Source organism: Pongo abelii, chromosome 8, assembly GCF_028885655.2.
Source record: "Pongo abelii isolate AG06213 chromosome 8, NHGRI_mPonAbe1-v2.0_pri, whole genome shotgun sequence".
Taxonomy (NCBI): domain Eukaryota; kingdom Metazoa; phylum Chordata; class Mammalia; order Primates; family Hominidae; genus Pongo; species Pongo abelii.
In genome coordinates, this window is record NC_071993.2 from 70,262,982 (window position 1) to 70,290,563 (window position 27,582).

Here is a 27,582-nt window from a genome sequence, read left to right on the forward strand (position 1 = left end):
GTTACATCTTAATTTATTTTATTTCTTTACAAATTAAAGATGCATTGAAAAATAAACCAATGAAGAGAAATGAGAGGTCCAGAGTAGGGGCATCCCAGGCGGGAAGCAGGCAAGCCTGGCCACCATTAAGCCTAGCCCTTGTCCTGCCCCCAAGCCAGTTGGGGTTGGAAGATAACTGTCAGCCACTCAGTCAATACCAAAGCCCAAGCGGTGTCCCGGCAGGAGAGAACGGCGCTCCAGCTGCCTCTGCCTCTCTCCCCAACAACCCCAGGCCTGGAGAAGCAGTGTTTCTCGTGGGAGCTCAGAGTGGGATGTGAACTGGCTCTGTGAGGTATTGCAAGTTGATGACCAGGCTCCCTAGGCTCCCTACAGAACCATCCAGTGTTGGGGCCTCTCCAGCTGGAAAGGAGGCTGGTACCTCTACCAGATCCTAATATATTTTGCAACTCAGTTCCCAGGTCATCTCTGACAGTGTGCCTCTCTATCCACGGAGTGATCATCAATCATTGCAGGAGAGAGCGAGCGAGCAGTGAAAGCAGAGAAACTTGACTGCTAACCTCCAGGCCCAAGGACTGACCACTTTTCTCTCCACCACCTATGGGCTATACCCCAGCTCTTGTGCACCTGTATGTTTTATCCCTAATATAGGAAGTTGTGGATGACACTGAGCCCCCCTGTAGTAACCTTAGGATCCCCACTTTTTCCTGCCTGCTCCTCTCCTCTTGGGAGACTGGTCCAAAGGGACACATAATATTGCCAGGGTCTGGGTGCCTCCAAACCCCCAATACCAAATCATATACAGTGAACTGAGAAACTACATTCATTATGACAGGATTAGCAGGAAAAAGAGGGTAGAGTGAGGGAACAGGGGCACCTTCCATCAGCAGGACATGACAGAGTGGCAGGATACTTGAGCCCAGAAAGAAGGTGTCTCCTTATATCTCCCCCTCCCCCCAAAGAGACTGAGGTCAGCTTACATAAGATATGTTACTGTCCCAATTTCTCTGACATCCTGGGGTGCTTTCTGGAAGCTGGCCTGGGCCCTATGCCATTTACCCACTTGCTTTAGCTCAGTAGCTGCCGAATCTCCTTGTGCATATGACAGAGAAAGTCCACATAAGATGCTCCCCCACTCAGACTCTTGTCTTCCACCAGGAAGTGCTTGAACAGCATCTCCAGCTTGTCCTCCTGTTTCACCACGATAAGCTATGGCCAGAATTCAGGGTTCATAAGGCAAGGCCAAAGGAAATTAAACATGCCCAGAAATCTCATTAGGCAGTCACTTACTCATTCCCCACCCAACCCCCACTTCTAGGTGAGGACTTGACAAGGTAAATCCAGGGTTCACATCAGTGTTACCTTCATGTACCGGGATCTCTGTGCCCGTAAGCTATCAATGAGGCCTCGAACCTTCTTGGACAGTGGATTATCCAGAACTGGCAGAACACCCTAGAACACAAAATTCATTTATCCTTATGGTAAGGCACTCTGAGTTCAGTCAAGGTGGGGCAGCATACATGTATGCATCATCTGAAACAGGGAAGCCTGGGAAGAATGACAGCAACTGCCTTTGTCCCCAAGTGTTCCCTGATATTTGAGGGGACTAGCACACTAACTTTATTGGCTCCCAATTGTTTCACAAAGTATACTTCCACACCCATATTCTCCTTGACTCCCTGCCCTCACCAAACCACTGGTGATCTGACTGAAGGAGGAGACGCTGAAAAGGCTCTGGACAACACCCTGTTGGATGCTTGCTCCCACCCAGAGGAAGAGGTTGAGCCCATTCTCCAGTAAATATATATCCCCATTGCTTAGACGCTCTTCAGAGGCTCGAACTGCTGGTGGTTCGGTGGTACTCTCAATGGGAGACTTTGTCTAGACAAAAGGAAGGGAGCAAAAGGTTACCAAGGACCATAAGACAAGTCTGCCCCCCTCACCACACACAAAATTCTGAAAGCTAAGTCCTCAGACACCACTCCTTCTGGGGTCACAGTAACTCAGTGTGAAAATTACATCAGCTAAAATACATAAAAACAAATTCCTCTAGTGTCAGACTGATACTAGCCTATCCTTTCCTCCTCCTAAGAGGCCCTTTGCTCTGTGCAAGATATCATACTCCAACCCTCAATCGCACCAAAGGTAAGAGCCGAGGGTAGAAGAAGACATTGGTCTCAGCCACATCCATGGAGGTAACTAGCTGTCGGACATAGGCACGGTCATCAGTAGTGACTTCAGCTCCAGGCTGCAGGACATCACTCTTCAACACACAGTTCAGGTAAACTGGGAGTAGCTTCATGCACTCAGGAAGGATCAACTGAGGGGATTATCAAAATAAAGTCGATGATCATGAGAAATCCCTCCCAAATGCAAACATTTGTCCCAACAACCCCACCTTCCACTAATATACTTGCCCCACCTGTCCTGCAGAGGAGGGGCTAGCACAGTTCTTTCTGTAACAGGCCAGGATCTGGGCACACTGGGTGACGAGAGTGTCACGAACAGCCTTCACAGGGCTATTCAGGACTCCCCGATATGCTGGATGGGAAAGCAAAGATAGTCACTGGTCAGCTGCCCATCATGTGCGCATTCCCACCATCACAACTACCCACTCACCATCCTGGACCTCTCAGCCCCAATCCCACCCTGCCCTGCCTCTACCCTCACCAAACTTGGCCATGTAGTTGATGAGCGTGTCAGTCTCACAGTTTCGATACAGATCAGCCAGCTGGGTGCAGCAGTTCAGGGCCAGATTATGGATGCGGAGCCGACGCTGCCCTGCACAGCTGGTGTAAAGCAGGGCACACTAGGGGAAAGGAGAAAGGGGGAACTCACACCCCTCCCTCACAAAGGCCCTTTGCTACATCATTAAACTAGAAGAGAGAAATAAGCCACTCCCCTGCCCAGTCTCTTCTTCCAGTGCTCTCTACCCACTCCTCACCCTCTTCTATACCAAGTGAATGAAACACTTCCTGCCCAGCCCCGCCTCCCGCCTGCCACCTGTAGGAGGGCTCCGCTGTCTTCATTGAGCCGATCATCATGCTTGAACTCCACAGTCACTGTTTTGTCCCCATCTAGCCCAGCCAGCTCCACATCTGTCGTGTTGCTCATGTAGAAAGCTCCAAAAAAATCTACAGCACGGATACCTGAGGCCACATGGACAGGGTCAGGGCAAAAGGTATGACAAGTGCCACATGCCTCCCTTCCAGATTTAGCACCCCCACCTGCTCTTCGACCAGGACTGACCAGTGCTTGTCCGGACCCGCATCACAGCATCAAAGCCAACAACCTTCTGGACATCACGACGCAGGTCACTCAGGAACCGTTCCTGGTCATTCTCCACCTGCAGGCCCCCAGGCCCAGAGTCATGTCACTGACTAGACATAGCTCATCCTGCAGACAATCTCCCTGTACCCTTCCACTCTACAAGGCCACCTAATTATCATCATCATTAACAGTGAAGATGATAATGATGATGACAATAATAGCTTTTAAACACTTAGACTGCATGCCAGGTACCACACAGAGTGCTTTACATGTAATTATTTAATTCTGCAGACAAATCCTACTTAAGTATTTTAACCCCATTTTGCAGATGAAGGAACAAAAGAGGAAGTACTTAAGAAATTTATCCTAGGTCACGTAGCTAGTAAGTGGTGGGGCCAGAATATCAATGCAGGACTGATTACAAGACCCATGTTACTAACTGCCACACTCTCGGGCTCACTTCTTCAGACTATGCAGTCTTCTTTTCCAACCCTATTTCTTCTTTTTTGGAGATGGAGTCTTACTCTGTCGCCCTGGCTGGAGTGCAGTGGTGCAATCTCGGCTTACTGCAACCTCCGCCTCCCGGGTTCAAGGGATTCTTAGCCTCCTGAGTAGCTGGGATTACAGGCGCCCGCCACCACACCCAATTAATTTTTGTATTCTTAGTAGAGATGGGGTTTTGCCATGTTGGCCAGGCTGGTCTTGAACTCCTGACCTCAGGTGATCTGCCTGCCTCAGCCTCCCAAAGTGCTGGGATTACAGGTGTGAGGCACCGTGCCCGGCCCCAACACTATTTCTATTAATGAGTCAGCCACTCCATCTATAAGCAGATATTCCCAGCCCTGCTGCCACCTGCCACCCCAAATCCCACACCATACCTGAAAGCAAGCATATTTGTAGACAGAGCCACCGGTGAGCTGGGGCACAACAGAGAGCGTGGCCACATCCACATACTGGTTAGGGAAGAGAAAGAGATCTACACAGCAGCCTTGGGCCACACACTCTTTGGCCAGCGTCTGATAGGCACCTGTCTGAGGCTGGAACAGAGTCTAGGGGGAAAAAAAATGGGGAGAAGAAAATGTTCAAATATCTCAGCTCCGTCCTATTTGAAAACTGTATATCTAGCATGGGATATTCAAATTCATGGAAGACTTCAGATCTACTTCCAAGGATTTTCCAATAGTAAAACATTCTTTTATATTATTTTTATTTTTTTGAGACAGGGTCTCACTCTGTCACCCAGGCTGGCATAGAGTGGCATGATCTCAGCTCACTGCAACCTCTGCCTCCCAGTGCCTCCCCACTACAACCTCTGCCTCTTCTCCTACCTCAGCCTCCCAAGTAGCTGGGATTACAGGTGTGTGCCACCACACCTGGCTAATTTTTGTATTTTTAGTAGAGACAGGGTTTTGCCATGTTAGTCAGGCTGGTCTCAAACTTCTGGCCTCAAAAATCCGCCCACCTTGGCCTCCCAAAGTGCTCGGATTACAGGCATAAGCCACCATGCCCAGCCAAAAGTTCTTCTTTAAAAAATAAATAAATACAAGAGTCTACCAACAGCTGTGGCATCGGATGGAGTAGAGAAGTATGGCAGCAGTGGAGGTTGGCAGTCACAGATATGGTATTTGAAAGGGTGGAGTGTCTGGTCCTAGCCCCCATCAAGAAAGTAGTCCCCACTTCCTCTGTAATGAAAAATCCTTCCCCTCCCCCATTTTCCAGTCCCACACCTTCTCCTTGTCTGTATTGATCAGCTTCCTGTCATCTCTGTTCTTCAGTTTCCCTGGGGCCTCTGCAATGGGCAGGGATGTATGGAATAGAAAGAGCTTCCCTGCACACTCAGCAGCCTAGGAAAAAAGAGAGGACTACTTGTTTATTCTTTATTCATCCATCCCTTCCCTTGTCATTTATTAAGCACCAACTATGTCAGACAGTCTAACATACTGGACAGTCACCCACAATGAAGAAAGAGAGGTTGTATCCCAGGGGATAAGATGGTCAGAGGAAAATGAGTTAGAGAAGGTTGCCCGATACTCCAGCCTTACCTTCAGAGCCTCCATCCCAGCCTGGATAACTGGGACAAATACTGTCTCTGTTTCCCTTGTGTCTGCAAACATTTCTGGAATCTGATCCAATAAGCTAAAGAGATAGGTGACGGAAAACAACCAAAATTGCTATCCAGATTCCAGATACCTCAGTTCTCGATTCCCTGAAGAGTCATCAAGCCTCTAGAATCTGACAACTCCTGGGCCACAACCCCTTTCCATCTACTGTCCAACACCTCTGCTCAACTCCATGACCTTGTATGGTGGTACCCATGCCACCCCCAACCTTTACCTCCACAATCTGACTCTTACCTGCTGATAACTGCCCGAGACTCATTGACGTTGACCAGGAAGCCATCCAGCAGTGGCACAAACATGTCAGCCACATCAGACACAACCATCATCTGTGGCTGGGCCAATGAGCTCTTCACATTATAGAAGTGGAGCACCTTATTGTAGGTGACAAAGCCAACGCGGATTGCTGACTCTTCTGCCCCACCCTCCCTGTAGAAGGTGACATTGTTACCTAGACTTGCCACCTTTTCCACCACCCACAACTTCATGACATCAAGCTACATCTCTTCAGTCAACCCAGACACCCTATCATTAACCCCAGGAAACACCTCAGTTCTGTAACTCTCACCTAGGTAGAAAGTCTAACAGTGACTTGAGCTCCTCACAGAGGAGCCTAACAAGACCAGTCCTGATGGCATTGTAGGAGACATCAATCATGAAGATAAAGGCAGGAGGGCTGGGGAACTTATTGTTCTGCAGAGGAAGAAAATGTTGGGGAGAGGGGTAATGGTAAGCAGGCCAGTTGACTATAGAGAAGTCAGCATCAAAAAGGGACAAAAAAGGGGTGAGGGAAATGATAACAGCCATTCTCAGCTGTCTCATTATCCTCCACTCACTGCTCCTCCCATGCTACCTTCCCTCACCTTGCAGTAATCTACAGTGGCCAAGAATTCATAAGAGCCCAGGGATAGCTCAGGGCGGTCATAAGCATCCACACGTTTGCCGGTATGATCCAGGTGCTGAAAATACTGGGGGGGAACTGTGGGAAGCATGGCAGTGTGTTACTCGAAGATCCAGTTTCAATCTTAGTATTCTGGCCCTAGCTGAGCTCACGCCACTATCCCTCATTCCCATGTGCCCTACTTCCCCAGCTCCTGAAAGATGGACCCTCATCTCTCTAACTATTTAATAGAGAACAAGGAAGATACAATCAAGACCTTCCCCCAAATCCCAGCTTCCATGAACATACCATCATTGATACAGCTGCAAAAACAGCACTGGAAACGCCTCCCTCCTTCAACGAACTGCATGAAGGGACACATGTATGCTTTGCAGCGGTTGCAGCGCAAAGGGCCAGATTCCCCATGGTCCACAACATACGGTGAAGCCTAAGGCACAAAGGGGAGGAGATCAGACATAAAGGAAAACTACAGTAGGTTCAGCCAGGAGATGAGGAAGAAAAACCGGAGGGAGAAGGCGTATGGCGCAGATATTCTGTCTGCAGAGGGAGTAGGGAGCACAATGATGAAAGGGAGTAAAGACAAATCACAGGAAAATGTTCCTATGAGTAAAAATTATATAGTTCCCTCTTCCTACATCCCACCCCCAGAGCTGCATTTCTCACTGAAAGAGAAGAGGAAATGCAAAACCGGCCATATCAGACCAGGGGCTGCCATGGGCATATGAGGGAGAAAGCCAAGATTATCTAGGATTCTCCTTTCTGGCCCCATCTCTAATGCCCTTCACTCTTGCTCTAAGAATCTGGACTCCAGCTCCTTCCCTAACCAAATATCTATAACACCTCCTCCCCTATCCCTGGGATTCTGTGCCAGCTACTGATGCCCCAGGCAAATGTCACCCTACACATAAGAGACCAGTGCCCAACTATCCCCAATGGGACCCAGATAGAAATAGACAAACACACAGAGAAAGACGGAGAGATAAGCAGAATATAAACTGAGCCTTGGGCTTCTAGTAATAGAGAACCCTATCGTAAGATAAGCAAGGCTGAATATGAGTATCCTACCAAGGCCTGGTGGAGCAGCTGCCTAGCTCGCTCTCTTCATGCTGGTATCAGGTACTGGGGTGACAGATCAGGTCCCAAAACAGGTGACAGAAGGATCACTGGATCCTAATCTCCCTTTTCTCTTATATGCTATTCTAACAGCCCTAACCTGGGATGACAGGACAGTCAGGAAAACATGGAATGATGTCCTTTCTCATCATCTGGAGATGACCATGATACGAGAGGTTCCTACATTCAGCTGTCTTCTCCCCTACAATTTGGCCCTACCTCTTTTTTTTTTTTTTTTTTTGAGACAGAGTCTCGCTCTGTTGCCCAGGCTGGAGTGCAGTGGCACGATCTCGGCTCACTGCAAGCTCCGCCTCCCGGGTTCACGCCATTCTCCTGCCTCAGTCTCCCAAGTAGCTGGGACTACACGCGCCCGCCACCATGCCCGGCTAATTTTTTTGTATTTTTCATAGAGACGGGGTTTCACCATGTTAGCCAGGGTGGTCTTGATCTCCTGTCCTCATGATCTGCCCACCTCAGCCTCCCAAAGTGGTGGGATTACAGGCGTGAGCCACCGCGCCCGGCCTGGCCCTACCTCTTTTCATCCCACTTGTTCCCTCTAGGGACTCTGTTCCTTCCCAGCAATGTCTTGGGCTTTTGCTCTCATGCCTACCATCCCCTCTCCAGGCATGGGCCCTGGGATAGAAAGCCACTAAAGATAGTCTCCTCTCCTGCCTAACTAAAATATCTTCCATTGTGAAGCTGGAATCACATCCAGGAAGACGCTTTAGTCCCCTCTCTACCTCCCTCCCTTTCATTACACTCTAGCCCCTTCCCTGACTCACCTCCTCTGGGGGCAGCCTTGCCAGTGGTTTGATGACTGCTGCCAGGGGCACCTGAGCCTGCTTAGCCATGTCAGATGTGCAAGGGATATTATAGGATGTACATCGGATGTATCGGGGACTTGCATTCCCTGAAGAAGGAGGCAGAAGACCCGAGTCAGATCACAGAATTCTTCCAGACACCAGCTCTCCATTGGTGATCCACACCATCAACTCCACAAAGCTAGAGGTGATGGTGGCTTTTTCCCCCAGAGGGACTAGAGGGAACTTGTCTCTGGTTAAAAACTTAAAAAAAAAAAAAAAAAAAAAAAGCCCCAACCATAAGCTGATAATCTTGAAGAAAAAGCCCCTGTGGGAGGAGCTAATTCCATTCTCACCTTGGTCTTTCACCAGGAAGTTGGTAGTGACTAAGGGTGGCACCTGGCCCCGTACTCCAGTAACAAATGGCTCTGTACCCCGGTTGTTCCTGTCATCTTCAATGACCTGAATCTGCAGAGAAGTGCAATGAGTGATGTGACAGAAGAAACAGGAAGTGTGAGGTCCCAGAGTGCCAAGAGAAAAAAAGGCTAGAGCTGTAACACAAAAACTAAAAATTTGCCAAGGAACACCTCATGCACCAGGCCTATTCTCCTGGAGATCATATAAAATGCTGCAATGCCAATCTTTCACTCTACAGCAGCCAATCTGTCACTCTACAGCAGCCAATCTTTCACTCCCAGCAGCCTGCTGGGCAGGCAACATGAGAATGGGCTTCTTTATGAATTGCCCCCTACCCCCCATCAATGGTGAACACCCTCTCATTGCTCCCATTCCAGGAAAAGCCCCAGCTCTGATCACAAAACTTCAAACATGATTAGATTCCATTCCCCTCCCCCATCATGCCTTCCCCGATCCTCTCCCCAAGACACATTCTGAGTCAGAGCAGGAAAACAGACAACAGTAACCACGTAAAAATGAATCTACCTGGAATGACTCTACACTCAATGAAATTACAAGGGACAGGGTGAGGAGAGATTTAAACAGCCAGAAATGATCAAGTAAGGTGAGGAAGCAGATGCTGCCTTACTTTCAGGTAAGCATCAATGTGTATATATAGGAGGAGATGAGAAGTATCCAATCCTTATAGCTCAATCCTCAGTCCTCCACATTTTGACAGACTCAGCAAAGGAAAATAAAGGACCTGCAAAGCTGGTATTCAGACCTTTATGCAGGCTCATGACCTTTGGTCAGTTACTTCAAGATGGGTTTGGAAAACCAGAAAAAGCAAAGGGCAAATAAGACTCTGTATCCTATAGCAGAAAGGTGGAAGCTTAGAAATATATCAGAGTCAAAAAGACTCTTCAGATGAGAAAGTACCCACACTTTCCCAAACCAGCAGTCCCTTCTCCTGTAAGAAATGCCAGTTTGGGATACTATGAATCTGTACGTTCCTACCCCAATATTTCTCCACAACAGGCTACAGACAAATCAAATCCAAAGGGGAATGATCTACTGTTCAACTTTGTCCTCTTCCATCACACATCACCTGCAGGCTCCTGGAGGAGCCAGCAGAACTAAAGCCAAAGTTTGACATGCCACCTGACCCCACCCTTAGAGCCTGACCTTCCACCACCACCCCATACTCAAGGCAAACAGCTTGCTACCTTTTCATTACCTGGTTACTTGAGGCATGCATATCCTTTTAGCTTGTATAAGTGAGTATCTAGAAGGGCTAGGGCTAAAGGAAGAGAATGGAGAGGAATGGACATGGTAGATGAGGTGAAGGTGAGGTCACAGGCATGCATGGATGGCACTAACACAGGAATGACATGCACAAACACCCACCCCCTGAACTTACTGGACTAGGAATGGCATCGGGGTCTATTCTGTGCCTGGTTTTCTGCTGAGGAGGCAGCTCACTGAGTTGCTTTTAGTGTTTTAATAATAAAGGCAGCAGGGGAATACAAGGAGGGAGACAAAAGAACAAGAGGCAGATGTTACTTCTCTCAACCCTGTTGAGTTAGACATGAACAGCTGGAGCCCAGCTCATATTGCTGAAATCAAGCCCCCTCTAGATATGAAATTCCAAGTCTTTCTGGCCCAACACAGAGGCTTTAATGGCTCAGACTATGATGTAGAAAGATAAGGAAAGGGGCAAACAGGAGGCAAGCAGGAGTTATACAGGGAGGAGCTGAGGCTGAATGGAAGAAACCTTAAGGAAGAAGAAGAGGAGTGTTCCCCCTAAAAGGCCAAACCTCCCATTCTAAGGACTATCTTATGCTGAAAGAAGCCTCCCTTCATGTTCAACCAGACTCTCCTTCTCACTGAAGGAGTGGGAAAGAAGGAGGGGCTGCTTAATCCTCTTGAGTTCTCCTTGGCCAACAGGCTCCCTCACTGTGTTGGTTACCCAAAGGAGGAAGAGGGAAGAGAACAGAATGGAATATGACAATGGCTAAGCATGGCAAGGTAACTGACATAGCAAATGTTACAGACGGAACTATAAAGTGGCCCCTACTTGGCAGTACAATCCTAGTCTCTATTCTGAGTCTGATAAGGAGGGCCTGAGGATTCTGATGGCTCCAAGGGTGCAATTCACCCTCTTCCTGGGAAAAGCAGCTCTCCAGTGGGACTTTAGATACCCACTGCCCTCATAAACTGTCATTCACTCTTCCCCATCCACACAACAGAAGCCTACCAAACAAAAGTACTGGGGACTTCCTCCTAAAACTGTCCAAGTAAGAGCAGAGAAACCAGTGAGGCTTTCCTTCTCTTAACATCTAACATCAGAGAATTCCCACCTGCTCTACCCATTAGGAAGAATGCCATCCTTCTAGATCTAAGGGGACAAGACCCAGTCACTGCTCCACAGAAAGACAAAGGCTACTATACTATGTATGTACAGTAGTGACAGAGTGCAGCCCTCAACTCAGACATCTACTGGTGCTGCTGCTCACTCTTGGTTTCCCTTCCTTCTCTGCCCAGCTATAGAGTAAAACAGCCCCCCCAAAGACTCCTAGAACCTCAAGTTCCAGTTCAGAATCAAATTGTATGTAAGTTCTCCAAGAAGACGAACAAAAAGGGAAAATTATCAGAAAATGCTAGGCAAACATTTCATCTAGATTGACCTGCCTATCTGGCAGACACAAACCCTTCCTCAGGACCATGTAAGTTTCTACTTACAGGGCTTGGGATGGCATCAGGGTCCAGGCGCTTAGGAGGCAGTGGCTGAGGAGGCCCAGGCTGACTGCCAAAGGTGGGTGCTGCTGGGTAGGGGCTTCCATAATTAGGTTGAGGGCCCCGGGCTGGTCCGAAGGAACCTGAAACAAGGACACAAGGTTGATGAACTCAAAATCCCATCCCTATCTCTTCTTAAGGCCTCAGGAAAATGACTAGACTCCTACAAACATAGAACTATGACGTACACTAATGCCTGGCCAAGCCATTCAGAAAAATACCATGTTATCTGAACTACAAGAAAAAATGTCTTATAAACCCCATATCCTAGGAATAATACCCTGAAGCTGCCCATCTAATTCACCACTTAGCAAATAATATTAAAAACAAACAAATAAAAAACATCAAAAACCACCTGAGTAGCTGAAGCCTCTAGCTTCTAGATAGACCTTGGGAAAGACTCACCATTTTGTTGGGGCTGATAGCCTGGCTGCTGCGGGGAGTGCATAGGTGGCAGTGGTCCCAGGGGCCCACTCATCTGAGTGCCAGGGGGCAGAGCTTGAGGAGGAGGTGAAGACACATGGTTGGGCTGGCTCACTGAGGGCCCTCCAAAACTCTGTCCAGGCAGGAGTGGACCAGTCATCGAAGGCAGCCGAGGACCTCCTGAAGCTGGGGGTGTGAAGCTGGAGGCCTGTGATGGGGCAGATCGCTGGGGAGTCTGGATCCCAGGATGACCTTGGGCCTGGCTAAGGGGAGGAGCCTGGCCCTGAGGATAGGAGCCATACAGACCAGAGTTAGGGAAACTTCCTGAGGCTGAAGCCAGCGATGTTGGTGGGCCTGAGAAGTAGAATAAAGGTAGAGTCAAAAGCCCAGTCATTCTGCCTCCTTGTTCGGTAAATCACTTCCCTTTCCACACAAGAGGGGCAAATATGACTGTCCCATCTTCTGAGGCTCAGAGGCACAGGAAATACAAGAGAAATAAAAGAGATTCAGGTGTAACCCCAGAGTCTGATGCCTCTCAACAGGGGACAGTAACATTCCTGTGTTCACAGCCACTCACCATAGCCCAGCCCTGAAGAAGGAGGGGCTGGGGCCACAGCACCGCTGATCTGCATTCCAGACAGCTGCGTAGTCACCTGTGCAGTTGTCAGGGGAGGGCCATAGGGCTGAAGCACAGCTGGCTGGTTGCCCACAGGGGCCAATGGGGACCCAAATGGCTGAGACCCAGGCAGTCTGTGAAAAGAAAGCAAGCAGAGGTGACTAGTGGGGCCAGAACACCCTTTGAAGTCTGCAGAAGCGTCGCATCATACAGGAAGCTACATTGTTTTGTGACATCTTACTCTCACCCTGAGTTCTTTTATGGCTTCATACTTTTGTATATTTGTGGGTAAATTATATTCCTGATTATTCATGGCAAATCTTGTTTTCCATTAGGCTCACTCCACAAACATAAACCAAGCACCTTCAGGTCAAGTACTATTTACTCTGCTAACTAAATTACCGCTTCCTCTGCTTCAATTCTTTGACAAACCTCTTCAGTTTTGTAATCTGAAGCCATGAAAGCACTGAAAGGGAAGGCACGCATAAGCATGCATGAACCTTAATAAATATGAAATCAAACAAATGCAGATTAATTGTCCAGCTTTTTTTTTTTTTTTTTTTTTTTTTGAGACAGGGTCTCACTCTGCCACCCAGGCTGAAGTGCAGTGGTGTGATCACGGCTCATTGCAGCCTCAACTTTCCAGGCTCAGGTGATCCTCCCACCTCAGCCTCTCAAGTAGCTGAAACCAAAGGCACACGCCACCATGCCTGGCTAGTTTTTGTATTTTTTATAGATACGGAGTCTTGCCATGTTGCCTAGGCTGGTCTCAAACTCCTGAGCTCAACGAATCTGCCGGCCTCAGTCTACCACAGTGTCTTTCCAATATACTTTCCATTCAGTGTCTCCCTCTCTGATTATTCCCATCAGCACAAAAACATACAAACATCTCTCACACACAAAAAAACCAAAAACCAACTATAGTGGAAACATCCCAAATGTCTATCAACAGAAGAATGGATAAACAAAATGTGGCATGTAGCTATACAATGAAAAACCACTTAACCACAAAAAGGAATGGAGTACTAATATACGCTACAACACAGTTGAACTTTGAAAATATTATGCTAAATTAAAGAAGTCAGTTATAAAATATCACATAGTATATGATTCTATTCTAAGTCCAGAATAGGGAAATCTTTAGAGACAGAAAGTAGATCAGGAGTTGCTTAAGGTTGGAAGAATAGGGGAATGAGGGAATAGCTAAACAGGGGTAGCTAAAGAATGCAGTATTTCTTCTTCAGATGATGAAAATGTTCTAAAACTGACTGTAGTGATATGTCAATATACTAAATTGTGACAGCACATATCTGTCAATATATTAAAAACCACTAAATATACAAAAACACTTTAAATAGGTGAATTGCACAGTATATGAATTATATCTCAAAAAACTTTTAAAAAATCCAACCAAATTACCTCACAGCCCCCTCAAACTTTTGCTCCCCTTTTGGCCAAACATTACAAAAGAATAGGTCTATACTCTGTCTCTACTTTTTTTTTTTTTTTCCTTTTCTTTTGAGACGGAGTCTTGCTCTCTCGCCCAGGCTGGAGTGCAGTGGTGCGATCTCGGCTCATCACAACCTCCGCCTCCTGGGTTCAAGCGATTCTCCTGCCTTAGCCTCCCGAGTAGCTGGGACTATAGGTGTCCACCATCATGCCTGGCTAATTTTTGTATTTTTAGTAGAGACGGGGTTTCACTATGTTGGCCGGGCTGGTCTCGGAACTCCTGACCTCGTGATTCGCCCGCCTCAACCTCCCAAAGTGCTGGGATTACAGGCATGAGCCACCATGCCCAGCCTTACTTTTTTTTTTTTTTTGAGACAGGGTCTCGCTGTCACCCAGGCTGGAGTACAGTGGCACTCACTATCTGTGGCTCACTGCAGCCTTGACCTCCTGGGCTCAAGGAATCCTCCCACCTAAGCCTCCCCTCCCAAGTATCTGAGACCACAGGCACGCACCACCACACCTAGCTAATTTTTTTATTTTTTGTAGAGACAGGGTCTTGCTATGCTGCCCAGGATAGTCTTGAACTCCTGGGCTCAATCAGTCCTCTCGCCTTGGCTTCACAAAGTGCTGGGATTACAAACATGAGCACTGTACCTGGCCCAACTCTAATCAAAATGCCTTTCTCTGATAATCCCTTCCAGCCCGGACTGAGGTGTAGTTGTTCTACATTTGTTTCCAGAAGGTACTCCAATAATGACAGTGTCACCCTAGATTGATTTTTTTTTTTTTTTTGGTTTTTGAGACAGGGTGTCACTCTGTCACCCAGGCTACAGTGCAGTAAAGCCATCATGGCTCACTGTAGCCTCAACCTCCAGGGCTCTAGCAATCCTCCTGCCTCCACCTCTGCTTCCCAGGCACACTAACAATGCTCAGCTATTTTTTTTTTTTTTTTTGATAGCGACAGGATCTCCCTATGTTGCCCAGGCTGGTCTAAAACTTCTGGCCTCAAGTGATCCTCCTGTCTCAGCCTCCCAAGTTGTTGAGATTACTACAGGCATGAGCCACTGCACCTGGCCTCTAATTTAAAAAAAAAAAAAAAATTAGGCCAGGTGCAGTGGCTCATGCCTGTAATCCCAGTACTTTGGGAGGCCGAGGCAGATGGATCATTTGAGTTAAGGAGTTCAAGACCAGCCTGACCAACATGGTGAAACCCCATCTCTACTAAAAAAATACAGAAATTAGCCCAGGCGTGGTGGTGCACACCTGTAATCCCAGCTACTCAAGAGGTTCAGACAGGAGATTCACTGGAACCTGGGAGGTGGAGGGTGCAGTGAGCCAAGGTCACACCACTTCACTCCAGCCTGGGCGACAGAGTGAGACTTCGTCTCAAAAAAAAAAAAAATTGGCCAGGAACAGTGACTCACACCTGTAATCCCAGCACTTTGGGAGGCCAACACAGGTGAATCACTTGAGGTCAGTTCAAGACCAGCCTGGCCAACATGGTGAAACCCTGTCTCTACTAAAAATACAAAAAATTAGCCTGGCATGGTGGTCATGCCTGGAATCCCAGCTACTTGGGAGGCTGAGGCAGGAGAATCACTTGAACTCAGGAGGCAGAGAGGCTGCAGTGAGCTGAGATCGTGCCATTGCACTCCAACCTGGGCAATAAGAGCAAAACTCTGTCTCAAAAAAAAAAACTATTATTGAGATGTAATTTCCATACCACTAAATTCACTTCTTTTAAGTGAACAATTCAATGATTTTTAGTAAATTTATAGTTATGCAGCCATCACTAGAATCAAATTTTAAAACATTTTCATCATTCCAAAAAGATGTCACGTCCATTTGCAGTCCCAAGAACTTTTTTTTTCACCCATCCACAACCAGCCTGAGAGAAACAGGACTCCTTATCTCCCTCTTCCAGACTGCAGACTTTTTTTCCCCTAGTCGGCTTGTTCAATGAAGGTACAGCCCAGGTCCAAACTTTATAAACAATGTCTCAGTTCCACAACTACTCTCAGGAAAGCCCAAGGACTCATCTGTCTTCCCCAGTACCTGTTTAAATTTAAGGCCCTGGCTTCTCAAGATAATGAATCCACCCAATCTACAGGCAGCCCCAGAGTCAATTTACCACTCTGATTTTCAGTCCTCACTTGATGGCCAGGCACAGTGGCCCATGCCTGTAATCCCACCACTTTGGGAGGCCAAGGTGGGCAGTTCACCTGAGGCGAGGAGTTCGAGACCAGCCTGGCCAACATGGTGAAACCTCGTCTCTACTAAAAATACAAAAATTAGCCAGGCATGGTGGCCCACATCTGTAGTCCCAGCTACTCGGGAGGCTGAGGCAGGGGAATCGCTTGAACCTGGGAGGTGGAGGTTGCAGTGAGCAGAGATCACGCCACTGCACTCCAGCCTGGGTGACAGAGCAAGACTCTGTATTTAAAAAAAAAAAAAAAAAAGATTTTCAGTCCTCCCTTGGTCTCTAAAACTTAAGAATTTCACATTCTCTTTTAAGCTTAACTTTCCACTTAAAAATTTTTTTTGTTTCTATTTTCTCTCTCCTTTCTAGACTTTGGTAGCAGAGGGTTTTCAGATTATGTCAATCCACCACCCAGTTGAAACTCCTTTTTTTTTTTTTTCTGAGACAGTCTCGCTGTCTGTCGCCCAGGCTGGAGTGCAGTGGCGCGATCTCGGCTCACTGCAAGCTCCGCCTCCCGGGTTCACGCCATTCTCCTGCCTCACCCTCCCGAGTAGCTGTGACTACAGGCGCCCACCACCGCGCCCGGCTAATTTTTTGTATTTTTAGTAGAGATGGGGTTTCACCGTGTTAGCCAGGATGGTCTCGATCTCCTGACCTTGTAATCCACCCGCCTTGGCCTCCCAAAGTGCTGGAATTACAGGCGTGAGCCACCGCGCCTGGCCTGAAACTCTGACTCACTCCAACTGGGTAGTTTTCTTTATCTCTACACTGAAACTGCCTTTACCAATGACCAATGACGCCAACCTTGCCGAATTCAATGGTCAATTCTCAGTCTTCATCTTACAATTTGGCAGGACCTGACACAACTGATTACTCTCTCACCTTCTTGAAATACTCTCTTCACCTGATTTCAGGACACCACACTCTTCTGGCTTATCTCCCACCTCACTACTGCTCTTTCTCATTATCTTTTGTTTTTGTTTTTTTTGTTTGAGATGGAGTCTTACTCTGTCACTCAGGTTGGAGTGCAGCGGTGCAATTTCGGCTCACTGCAACCTCCGCCTCTTGGTTTCAAGCCATCCTCCCACCTCAGTCTCCCAAGAAGCTGGGACCACAGGCATGTGCCACCACACCCGGCTAACTTTAGTATTTTGGTAGAGACAGGGTTTCGCCATGTTGCCCAGGCTTGTCTCGAACTCCTGAGCTCAAGCAATCTGCCTGCTTCAGCCTCCCAAAGTGCTGGGATTACAGGCGTGAGCCACCGTACCAGGCCCCTCATTGTCTTTTAATGGCTGCTCCTCTTTACTTTTAAATGTTGGTAAGCTCCAAGTCTCAGTCCTCAATTCCATTCTTTAATCTCAATACTCACTTTTTAAATGATTTCATCTAGTCCCATGGCTTTAAATATCTATAGACTGAGGACTCCCAAATTTTTATCTCCAGTCCTAGCATCAGTCTTGAGTTGCATATATGTATATGCACCTGCCTGCCTAACATCTCTACTTGCATAAAGTTTATATGAGGGACTTGAGCATTTGTGGATCTTGGTATCTGTTGGTCAGGGGAGGTCCTGGAACCATTCCCCCATGGATCCTGAGGAATGCCTGTAGTGAGATTTGGGATACATTTTGAAGGTGGAATCAATAGAATTGGATGTGGGTTATACGGCATCATATTTGCATATAAACTCCCATATACTTTTTTTTTCCTGAGATAAAGTCTCACTCTGTTGCCCAGGATGGAGTGCAGTGGCGCAATCTTGGCTCATTGCAACCTCTGCCTCCCGGGTTCAAGCAATTCTCCTTCCTCAGCCTCCCAAGTAGCTGAGATTATAGGTGCCCGCCACCATACCCAGCTAATATTTGTATTTTTAGTAGAGATGGGGTTTCACCATGTTGGCCAGGCTTGTCTTAAACTCCTGACCTCAGGTGATCCACTCACCTTGGCCTCCCAAAGTGCTGGAATTACAGGTATAAGCCACCACACCCGGCCTCCTCCCATGTACTGTAAATCATCTCTAGTTTACTTATAATACCTAATACAATGTAAATCAGGGGTGTCCAATCTTTTGGCTTCCCTGGGCTACATTGGAAGAAGTGTCTTGGGCCACACATAAAATACACTAACACTACACTAATGACAGGTCATGAACTTTCAAAAAAAAAAAAAAACTCATAATGTTTTAAGAAAGTTTATGAATTTGTGTTGCGCCACATTCAAAGCCGTCCTGGGGCATGCAGACTGTGGGCCACGAGTTGGACAAGTGTGATGTAAATGTTATATATGAAGAGTCCAAACTGTGGGAAATTCTTTGGGTTAACTGTTTTCTTCAACAGATAAATACTAAGAAAAAGAAGACAGAGGTGGAGCTTATAGACTTAAGACACACCAAGTGTTTTTCCTGTGGGTAAAACTAAATTGTGGTATGTGGGGTTGTACATTTGAGTGTAAACTTTTTTTTTTTTTTTTTGAGACACAGTCTCGCTGTTTCTCAAGCTCTGGAGTGCAGTGGCGAGATCACACTCAGTGTAGCCTCAACCTTTTGGGTCCAAACGATACCTCCACTTCAGCCTCCCAAAGTAGCTAGGACAACAAGCATGCCACCATGCCCAGCTAACATTTTATTTTTTGTAGAGATGGGGGTCTCCCTACATTGCACAGGCTGGTCTCAAAATTCTGGGCTGAAGCAATCCTCTCACCTTGGCCTCCCAAAGTGCTGGGATTATAGGCATGAGCCACCTCACCCAGCCAAGTGTAAACTATTTTTAAAAAAACCACAACAAAGTCAGCTGGGCATGGTGGCTCACACCTGTAATCCCAGCACTTTGGAAGGCTGAGGCAGGTGGATCAATTGAGGTCAGGAGTTCAAGACCAGCCTGGCCAACATGGCAAAACCCTGTCTCTACTAAAAATATAAAAAAATTAGCCATGCGTGATGGCATGCACCTGCAATCCCAGCTACCCGGGAGGCTGAGGCTGGAGAATCGCCTGAACCCGGGAGCTGGAGATTGTAGTGAACTGAGATCATACCACTGCACTCTAGCATGGGCAACAGGGCAGGACTCAAAAAAAAGAAAAAGAAAGTAATTACTGTAAGAGTCAGGATAATGCAGGATAACTGTTATTTATGAGGGGAGGGAGGGAATAATGTTTGAATTGGGGCACATGGAAAAGGCTTTTGGGGTGAGTGGCAAAGTTCTATTTCTTCATCTGGGTCATAGTTGTAGTTACAAAAGAGTTTGCTATATAATAATTTACTAAGGCATACACTTGTTTTGTATGGGCTTTTTTTTTTTTTTTTTTGTGACAGGGTCTTGCTTTGTCACCTAGATTGGAGTGCAGCACTACAATCATGGCTCACTGCAGCCTTCAACTTGTGGGCTCAAGCAATCCTCCCATCTCAGCCTCCCCAAGTGCTGGTATTAAAGGAGTGAGCCACTGCACCCAGCACGGACCAATGTATTTAAAACAGCTCCCTACCGCCTCACTATATCCTCACCCTGTTTTATAACTTTATGTACATCTGTGTACTTGTTATCTTCTATGTACCCCACTTGTTTGACTTACCCAGGCTTACATTCAACGCTAAAAATGTGTATTCTGGACACCCAGTTAAAGTGTCAGAAAGTGACTTTTCTATTATCATACCCCTTTCCCACAGTTATATTTTACTCTTTATTTACCAAAAACAAACAACACTCCTGACCAAGTGCAGTGGCTCATGCCTGTAATCCCAGCGCTTTGGGAGGCCAAGGTGGGCAGATTGCTTGAGCTCAGGAGTTTGAGATCAGCCTGGGCAACACAGCGAAACCCCATCTCTACTAAAAATACAAAAAATTAGCTGGGTGTGGTGGCTCATGCCTGTAGTCCCAGCTACCTGGGAAACTGAGGTGGGAGGGTCACCTGAGCCTGAGACGTCCAGGCTCCAGGGAGTTGTGATCCTGCCACTGCACTCTAGCTTGGGCCACAGAGTGAGACCCTGTCTCAAAAAAACTTAAAAAATTTAAAAAAGCACTCTAATACAGATGACTGCCCTCCTTTAATGGACTTTCATGCTAAGATGGGTTTATTGGGTCATTGTACCACTGAAGTTTTCACCATTTATGTGGTTTCCCTTTTAGTATCTTTCAGTTCATAACTCACCATGCCCAAACTTAACCAGTCAGTCTTACTAAGTGCCTGATCTAAAGGAAAGGGGCAAGTCAAAAGAGATGCAAATAATCCTGAGGTTCCCTCTTCCCATTTCTCCCTTAGGGTAGGCTCAATAGGACTGCAACCATTATTGAAGATGTATGTCTAGTAAAGCAAGAAACTCAAGTTCACAGAAAATGAAGAATATGCAAAGGAACCCAGGTACTAAGATGGGTCAATAATCCACAGGGCTGGACGTCAGCAGTACCTGTAACCTGGAAAAAAGAAGACAAAGTACAAAAGGGTAGAGGGAAGAGAAAAAGTGATCTACAAGAAAGGCAAAGGAGAGAAAAAACAAAACAAAACACAAACCCCCATAGATTCCTAACCTTTCTACTTTCATCAGATCAATTTATTTTATTTATTTATTTATTTATTTATTTATTTATGAGACGGAGTCTCACTCTATCGCCCAGGCTGGAATGCAATGGCACGATCTTGGCTCACGGCAACCTCTGCCTCATGATTCCTCTGCCTCAGCCTCCCAAGTCTGGGATTTCAAGTGCACACCACCACACCCGGCTAATTTTTTATTTTAGAAAAGAGACGGGGTTTCGCCATGTTGGCCAGGCTGGTCTCGAACTCCTGACCTCAGGTGATCCACCCACCTCGGCCTCCCAAAGTGCTGGGATTACAGGCATGAGCCACCGCACTCAGCCTCATCAGACCAATTTTAGATTGACCAAGTACCTACCTTTGCATCTGAACCGTGGAGCTTGGCCCATTCTGTACATCTCCTTGGCCAAACTGGCCATATGCAGCCTGGCCACAAGGAGCCTGTGCTGTTGAGGCTGGAGGTGCCCCCGAGGAAGGTGGGGCTCTTGACATACCTGAGGGTAAAGGACAGAAACTAAGTGATTGGGAAATAACTTTCTTCTCCACCCTGAGTCAGGAATGCAAAGCAAGGATCAATAAACTCAGACCTTCACTGGCCCAATACCACAGTTTAGGCAGTGAAAAGGACACTACCAGCATACAACTGTAGCTACAGCAGTATTCTAAACACAGATTCCCAACAGGGGGCCTACACTCCCCTAAACAAGCATACTAGGGGTGAAGCTGTAGCCAGAGGCACAAGAATGTAGGGCCTTCCTTTGATCACCATACTCTCAGTCAATCCAAGACTGCCTAATATTCTTACCCTACACAACAAGCCAACCCTTTTAAGGAAAAGATCTTACTCCAGAACTCAGAAACTTGGAGCATATATGAAAAAGGAGACTCCGAAGATGACCAAGTAATATACTGAACTAGGCTGCAAAGAAAGGCACCTCTTGGGGAGATTATTCTGCCACCTTCTTCTTCATTCACTCTGCTTATACTAACTATATCCTTTCATCCACCTCTAAGTGTGAAAACGTCAAACAGCACATGATTCAGGAACGTGTTCCTATAGGTCGGAGACCTTGTTTCTGCCCAACAGTTCAGTAAGGACAGCTGGCCTGTCCTCTCATCAGCATTGCCACCTATGTCCTCACAAAAGCTGTACTCCATCCTTCCTATTCCTTAGAACGACCACCAAAGCTACTTACACTACCCTTAGCCATTCTTCAAATATGAAGTTCAGGGAGAGAGCAATTAGTTACTTGGCACATCACTTTTGAAACGTGGATGACCTCTGTTCAAAGAATGTTTTTCTTTTGCTCTGCCCTCAGTAGAGATTAGACATTATAGAACCTGCCTACAGGAACATGATTAACCTAAACTTGCTCACCAACCGTGACAGAATCAGATATGTTTTCCTCTAACAAAGCTTTCTCGTGAGAGAATGCCAAAATCGAGCACTTGACAAAGCGGAGGTGGACTCTGTCCAGCCAAAGTCTCACCTTAGAATTAAGCTTCTTCCAAAGACCTGGGGCCTAATCTCATCACAATATTTTTTTCCCCACAGTTAAAATCATCATACTTCATTATTTCCCAAATCTTACCAGTACCTCCTTGATGCCTTTTTTCCATATCCCTTTATGAAAGCATAGAGTTTGGCATACCCTAAATCATCGGCTAGCCTAAGCAAAGATCTATTGTTAACTATTTCCAAAAAGCCCCTCTGGAGAATCTGTAGAGTACTAGCTGCTCTTCTTGAGAAAGTAAGGTAAGGCCGGACATGGTGGCTCACTCCTGTAATCCCAGCACTTTGGGAGGCCAAGGCGGGTGGATCACGAGGTCAGGAGTTCGAGACCAGCCTGGCCAACATGGTGAAACCCTGTCTCTACTAAAAATATAAAAATTAGCCAGGCCTGGTGGCATGTGCCTGTAATCCCAGCTATTCGGGAGGCTGAGGCAGGAGAACTGCTTGAACCCAGGAGACAGAGGTTACAATGAGCCAAGATCGTGCCACTGCACTCCAGCCTGGGTGACAGAGTAAGACTCTGTCTCAAAAAAGAAAAAGAAAAAGTAAGGTTAAAAGCCAAACATTGAACCTAGAGCAGCATCAGATTAGTATTCTCTTATTACCATGACATTACAGAGCATCTAAAAAGCAGAGGAAACTCAAGCAAAGGAAAAGGATGGATATCAGAAGAAAGACATGAGAGGCACCAAAAGTCAGGCACACAAATATCACACTTTTCGTCCCCATAAACTACACTGTCCCAGGGTCATTTATACATAAGAATCAGCAGTGCAACAAGAGGCTTTCTCAACATATATGAGGAATAAATTATTTCAAGGAGACTACAAGTCAACAGGAAATATTCGGTCCTGGTCACAGGATCTAGAGGGGTGTGGACCACAACCCTTCCATTTAGCTCTGAACAATGTGACCAGGTAAGGCTGCACAAGGTGATACCCACAGGAAGTGAGCGGTCAGTGAACCTGGGAGATGTGTTCCCACTAGATGGCTTAAGGCAGAAACACAGTACCTTATCTAAAAACAGGGAAGACAGCTGGGCGCGGTGGCTTACGTTTGTAATCCTAGCACTTTGAGAGGCCGAGGCAAGTGGATCACCTGAGGTCAGGAGTTCGAGACCAGCCTGGCCAACATGGCGAAATCCTGTCTCTACTAAAAATAGAAAAATTAGCCAGGTGTGGTGGTGGGCGCCTGTATCCCAGCTACTCAGGAGGCTGAGGCACAAGAATCACTTGAACCTGGGAGGCAGAGGTTGCAGTGAGCTGAGATTGTGCCATTGCACTCCAGCCTGGGTAACAAGAGCCAAACTCCGGCTCAAAAATAAAAAAGAAAAAAAATAAGGCCAGGTGTGGTGGCTCACATCTGTAATCCCAGCATTTGGGAGGCTGAGGCGGATGGATCACCTGAGGCCAGGAGTTTGAGACCAGCCTGGCCAACATGGTGAAACCCCATCTCTACTAAAAATACAAAACATTAGCCGGGTGTAGTGGCACATGCCTGTAATCCCAGCTACTTGGGAGGCTGAGGCAGGAGAATCGCTTGAACCTAGGAGGCGGAGGTTATAGTAAGCTGAGATTGTGCCATTGCACTCCAGCCTGGGCAACAAGAGCAAAATTCCATCTCAAAAAAAATTAAAAATAAGGCCAAAGGTGATGGCTCATGCCTGTAATGTCAGCACTTTGGGAAGCCGAGATGGGCGAATCATTTGAGGTCAGGAGTTCGAGACCAGCCTGGCCAACATGGTGTAACACCGTCTCTACTAAAAATACAAAAAATAGCCAGGCATGGTGGCAGGCGCCTGTGATCACAGCTACTCTGGAGGCTGAGGCAGGAGAATTGTTTGAATCTGGGAGGCGGAGGTTGCAGTGAGCCGAGATTGTGCCACTGCACTCCAGCCTGGGCAACAGAGCAAGACTGTCTCAAAAAATAAAAAATAAATAAATAAAAAATAAAATAATCCCAGCATTTTGGGAAGCCGAGGTGGGTGGATCACTTGAGGTTGGGAGTTCAAGACCAGCCTGACCAACATGAAGAAACCCCGTCTCTACTAAAGATACAAAATTAGCGGGGTGTGGTGGTGCATGCCTGTAATCCCAGCTACTCAGGAGGCTGAGGCAGGAGAATCACTTGAATCCAGGAGGTGGAGGTTGTGGTGAGCCGAGATCGTGCCACTGCACTCCAGCCTGGGCAACAAGAGTGAGACTCTGTCTCAAAAAAAAAAAAAAAAAACAGGCCAGGCATGGTAGCTCACGCCTATAATCCCAGCACTTTGGGAGGCTGAGGCGGGCGGATCACAAGGTCAGGAGTTCAAGACCAGCCTGGCCAAGATGGTGAAACCCCCCTCTCTACTAAAAATACAAAAAAATTAGCTGGTGTGGTGGCGGGTGCCTGTAATCCTACCTACTCAGGAGGCTGAGGCAGAGAACTGCTTGAACCTGGGAGGTGGAGGTTGCAGTGAGCCAAGATGGTGCCACTGCACTCCAGCCTGGGCGACAGAGAGAGACTCCATCTCAAAATAAATTTTAAAAATACAAAAATTAGCTGGACGCGGTGGTGCATGCCTGTAATCCCAGCTACTGGGGAGGCTGAGGCAGGGGAAGTGCTTAAGCCCAGGAGGCAGAGGTTGCAATGAGTTGAGATCGTGCCACTGTATTCCAGCATGGGTGATAGAGCAAGACTCTGTCTCAAAAAAAAATTAAAATAATAATAAAAAAAGGGAAGGGAAGGGCACCCACGGGGCTCTCAGCTACACAGGGCCAGATTTATGTCCTCAATCCCAGTCACCCAAACTTCTCAGGTAGCTTAGCTAGAGCAATACAACCCAACCTGAAGACTCTGCTGATTTCCTTCCCTAGCTCAAAGGAAACAGAAACAGAAACATACCTTGGGGAGGTGTTTGCTGATAGCCTGGTACTGGGCCATTGTAGGCTCCATAGGGAATGGCGGGGGCTGTGGACCCTGATTGCCCACCGTAGCTGGACTGATGATAGCCTGGGTAGATGGGCTGGGGCTGCCCAAATGGTGGCACAGGTGGAACTGACTGGTTGACGTTCATTATGAAAGCATTCCCAATTTGGTCTCACCTGTTAGAGAGAAGAGAAATTAGTCAAAATGAACTTTCCAAAGAGAGCAACTATTCAGGGCAGAAGTAGAGATAAAAAGAAATTGACCTTATCAGACAGTGATCAGTTTAATAATCCTCACACTTCCACAGGATCTTAGTCATTTTCTGCCCCAGCCAGCATTCAGGTTATCTCCTAAAAGCAAGGATTTTGTTATTCTGACCACCCACCCTTTGTCACTGTCTAAATAGTATAAATTTCAACTTCAGACAGACCCACTGAAATGGAGCAGCAGCCTCCATTCCCCAGTGGTATGATTTCTAGTGTCTAGTCACACAGAGTCTTGTGGCTGATGAACTACCTTGATGTTACAGGTAAAAGAAACAATGTTCCCACTTTCCATTCATTCACTCTAGCATCCATTCATTCAGCAAACATCGAGTACCCTCTAGTGTGCCAAACAACTGATTTAAAATCAATCAGGCTAAAAATCTAAAACAGATCTGCTAAAATCCTTCCCCCTCATTGACAAAATTTAGGCTGAGTTACAGAAATGACATTCTTTAGCTAAACTGCCATAATACAAATGATACTCCAACCCGAGTCTTTCCACCAAAAGAGTGTATGGACCTTAAAACTGAAGGTTTTTTTTTTTTTTTGAGACGGAGTCTCACTGTTGCCAGGCTGGAGTGCAGCGGCGCAATCTCGGCTCACTGCAACCTCCACCTCCTGGGTTCAAACGATTCTCCTGCCTCAGCCTCCCGAGTAGCTGGGATTACAGGCGCGTGCCACCACAGCCAGCTAGTTTTTGTATTTTTAGTAGAGATGGGTTTTCACCCTGTTAGCCAGGCTGGTCTCGATCTCCTGACCTCGTGATCCACCCACCTTGGCCTCTCAAAGTGCTGGGATCACAGGTGTGAGCCACCACGCCCGGCCAAAACCGAAGCATTAAAATCAATAAAAGTTGGCTGGGCACAGTGGCTCACGCCTGTAATCCCAGCACTTTGGAAGGCCGAGTCGGGCAGATCACTTGAGGTCAGGAGTTGGTGACCAGCCTGGCCAACACGGTGAAACCCAGTCTCTACTAAAAATACAAAAACTAGCCGGGCATGGTGGTACGCGCCTGTAATCCCAGCTACTTGGGAGGCTGAGGCAGGAGAATCGCTTGAACCCAGGAGGCGGAGGTTGCAATAAGCCGAGATCGCGCCACCGCACTCCAGCCTGAGCAATAGAGCAAGACTCCCTTTCAATAAAAAATAAAGGACACCTGAAAACTCTAGCAAGGTAACAGATTAAAATCGAGTGCAGAACAGGCACCAAAACTTCTTCACGTAATCTGAGGAAACAGTTCAAGAATCAGGGGCAAAGTTAGAGTTAGATTTCATGGAAAAAATCATTCACCTCATCCCTCAAGCAGAAGACTATGAATATTCTAAATTCCAATGCACTTCTCCAACTCTCCTGTTTCTGCTCCCCTTACGATTGTTATGAATCTCAGCCACCATCAAAAGTATTACAACCTTGCTCACCAACACAGGGATGAATTAGAGGGCCTTTTCTAAATAGGGTCTTTCCAAGAAAACTATCTCATCACATCTACTTTCAACAGCTGTATCATTCCAATTATCCTATAGACAGAAGGGGCCCAGGAAGCAGGAGCACTCAAGAGTTGCTGCAAAGGGAACAATGGGCCTCTCCCCCTTTGCTAGAAGGGCCACCTTGACTATTGAAAAGGAGCTGATTCCTGGTCTAAAACTCTTTAAACTCAAAGTTATCTCAGTAGCTGTTCTTCCAAACCCTAAACCTCACACAGGTCACTGACACTAAGTTTAAAATATGTCCCCTCCCTTTATGTTTCCAAAGCCGGGGGGAGGGGTAAAGAAAGGAGCTTCTTCTCCAGAAAATAATCCCCTCAAACACATTCAAGAGCTTGGAGTCAGACTGAAGTCTCGACTCTATTCTGGGTGGATAGTCGAGGGTGACAACCCAAGGGGGCGGGGCAAGCTTCCTAGAACTCTGCAAGTAGTCAAGCCATGGAGCCTCGGAGAGCCGAGGATCAAAACCGAGAAGCCAAGTCGGCTTCTAGGGCCACGTTAAGAGAAGGGGCTGCTCTGTTAAGCACAGAGACCAAGCGTCTTGCACCTTTTAACACGCTTGGGGCAGGAAGCAGGAGCCGGAATCTGGGCCGGGAGACGAAGGGATGGTCTAGGACCTGCTCCTGGATGGTGGATGCGTGAGGTGAGGGTCTCTTCCCAGGCCCCGCCCCCAGGCTCCTCCCTTCTTTCTGAAACCGGACCCCAATCTGGCCAGTAATACCCTGACCTCTCCTTTGCTTTCCTACCCGCCAACCTCCCGATGCCACTCCTTACCCGGCTCCAGATCCAGGTTAGACTTCGTTCCTA

The 27,582-nt window shown here is 47.1% G+C and overlaps 1 protein-coding gene across 1 annotated transcript; it reads right to left on the minus strand.

Annotated features, from left to right (window-relative positions):
* Position 1: 1 nt before the first annotated feature.
* On the minus strand, positions 2 to 27,575 carry SEC24C (SEC24 homolog C, COPII coat complex component; the record flags this gene model as incomplete). Its single annotated transcript, NM_001133256.1, is given in 24 exon segments — positions 2 to 1,206; positions 1,360 to 1,449; positions 1,687 to 1,878; positions 2,138 to 2,317; positions 2,420 to 2,538; positions 2,668 to 2,806; positions 3,001 to 3,146; positions 3,247 to 3,343; positions 4,146 to 4,316; positions 4,995 to 5,111; positions 5,310 to 5,403; positions 5,622 to 5,813; positions 5,953 to 6,077; positions 6,248 to 6,363; positions 6,574 to 6,712; positions 8,181 to 8,308; positions 8,555 to 8,666; positions 11,337 to 11,473; positions 11,796 to 12,167; positions 12,391 to 12,563; positions 20,964 to 21,099; positions 25,002 to 25,201; positions 25,289 to 25,375; positions 27,550 to 27,575. Coding segments are annotated over 22 exon segments (3,288 nt in total). The 3' UTR covers positions 2 to 1,065.
* Positions 27,576 to 27,582: the final 7 nt, after the last annotated feature.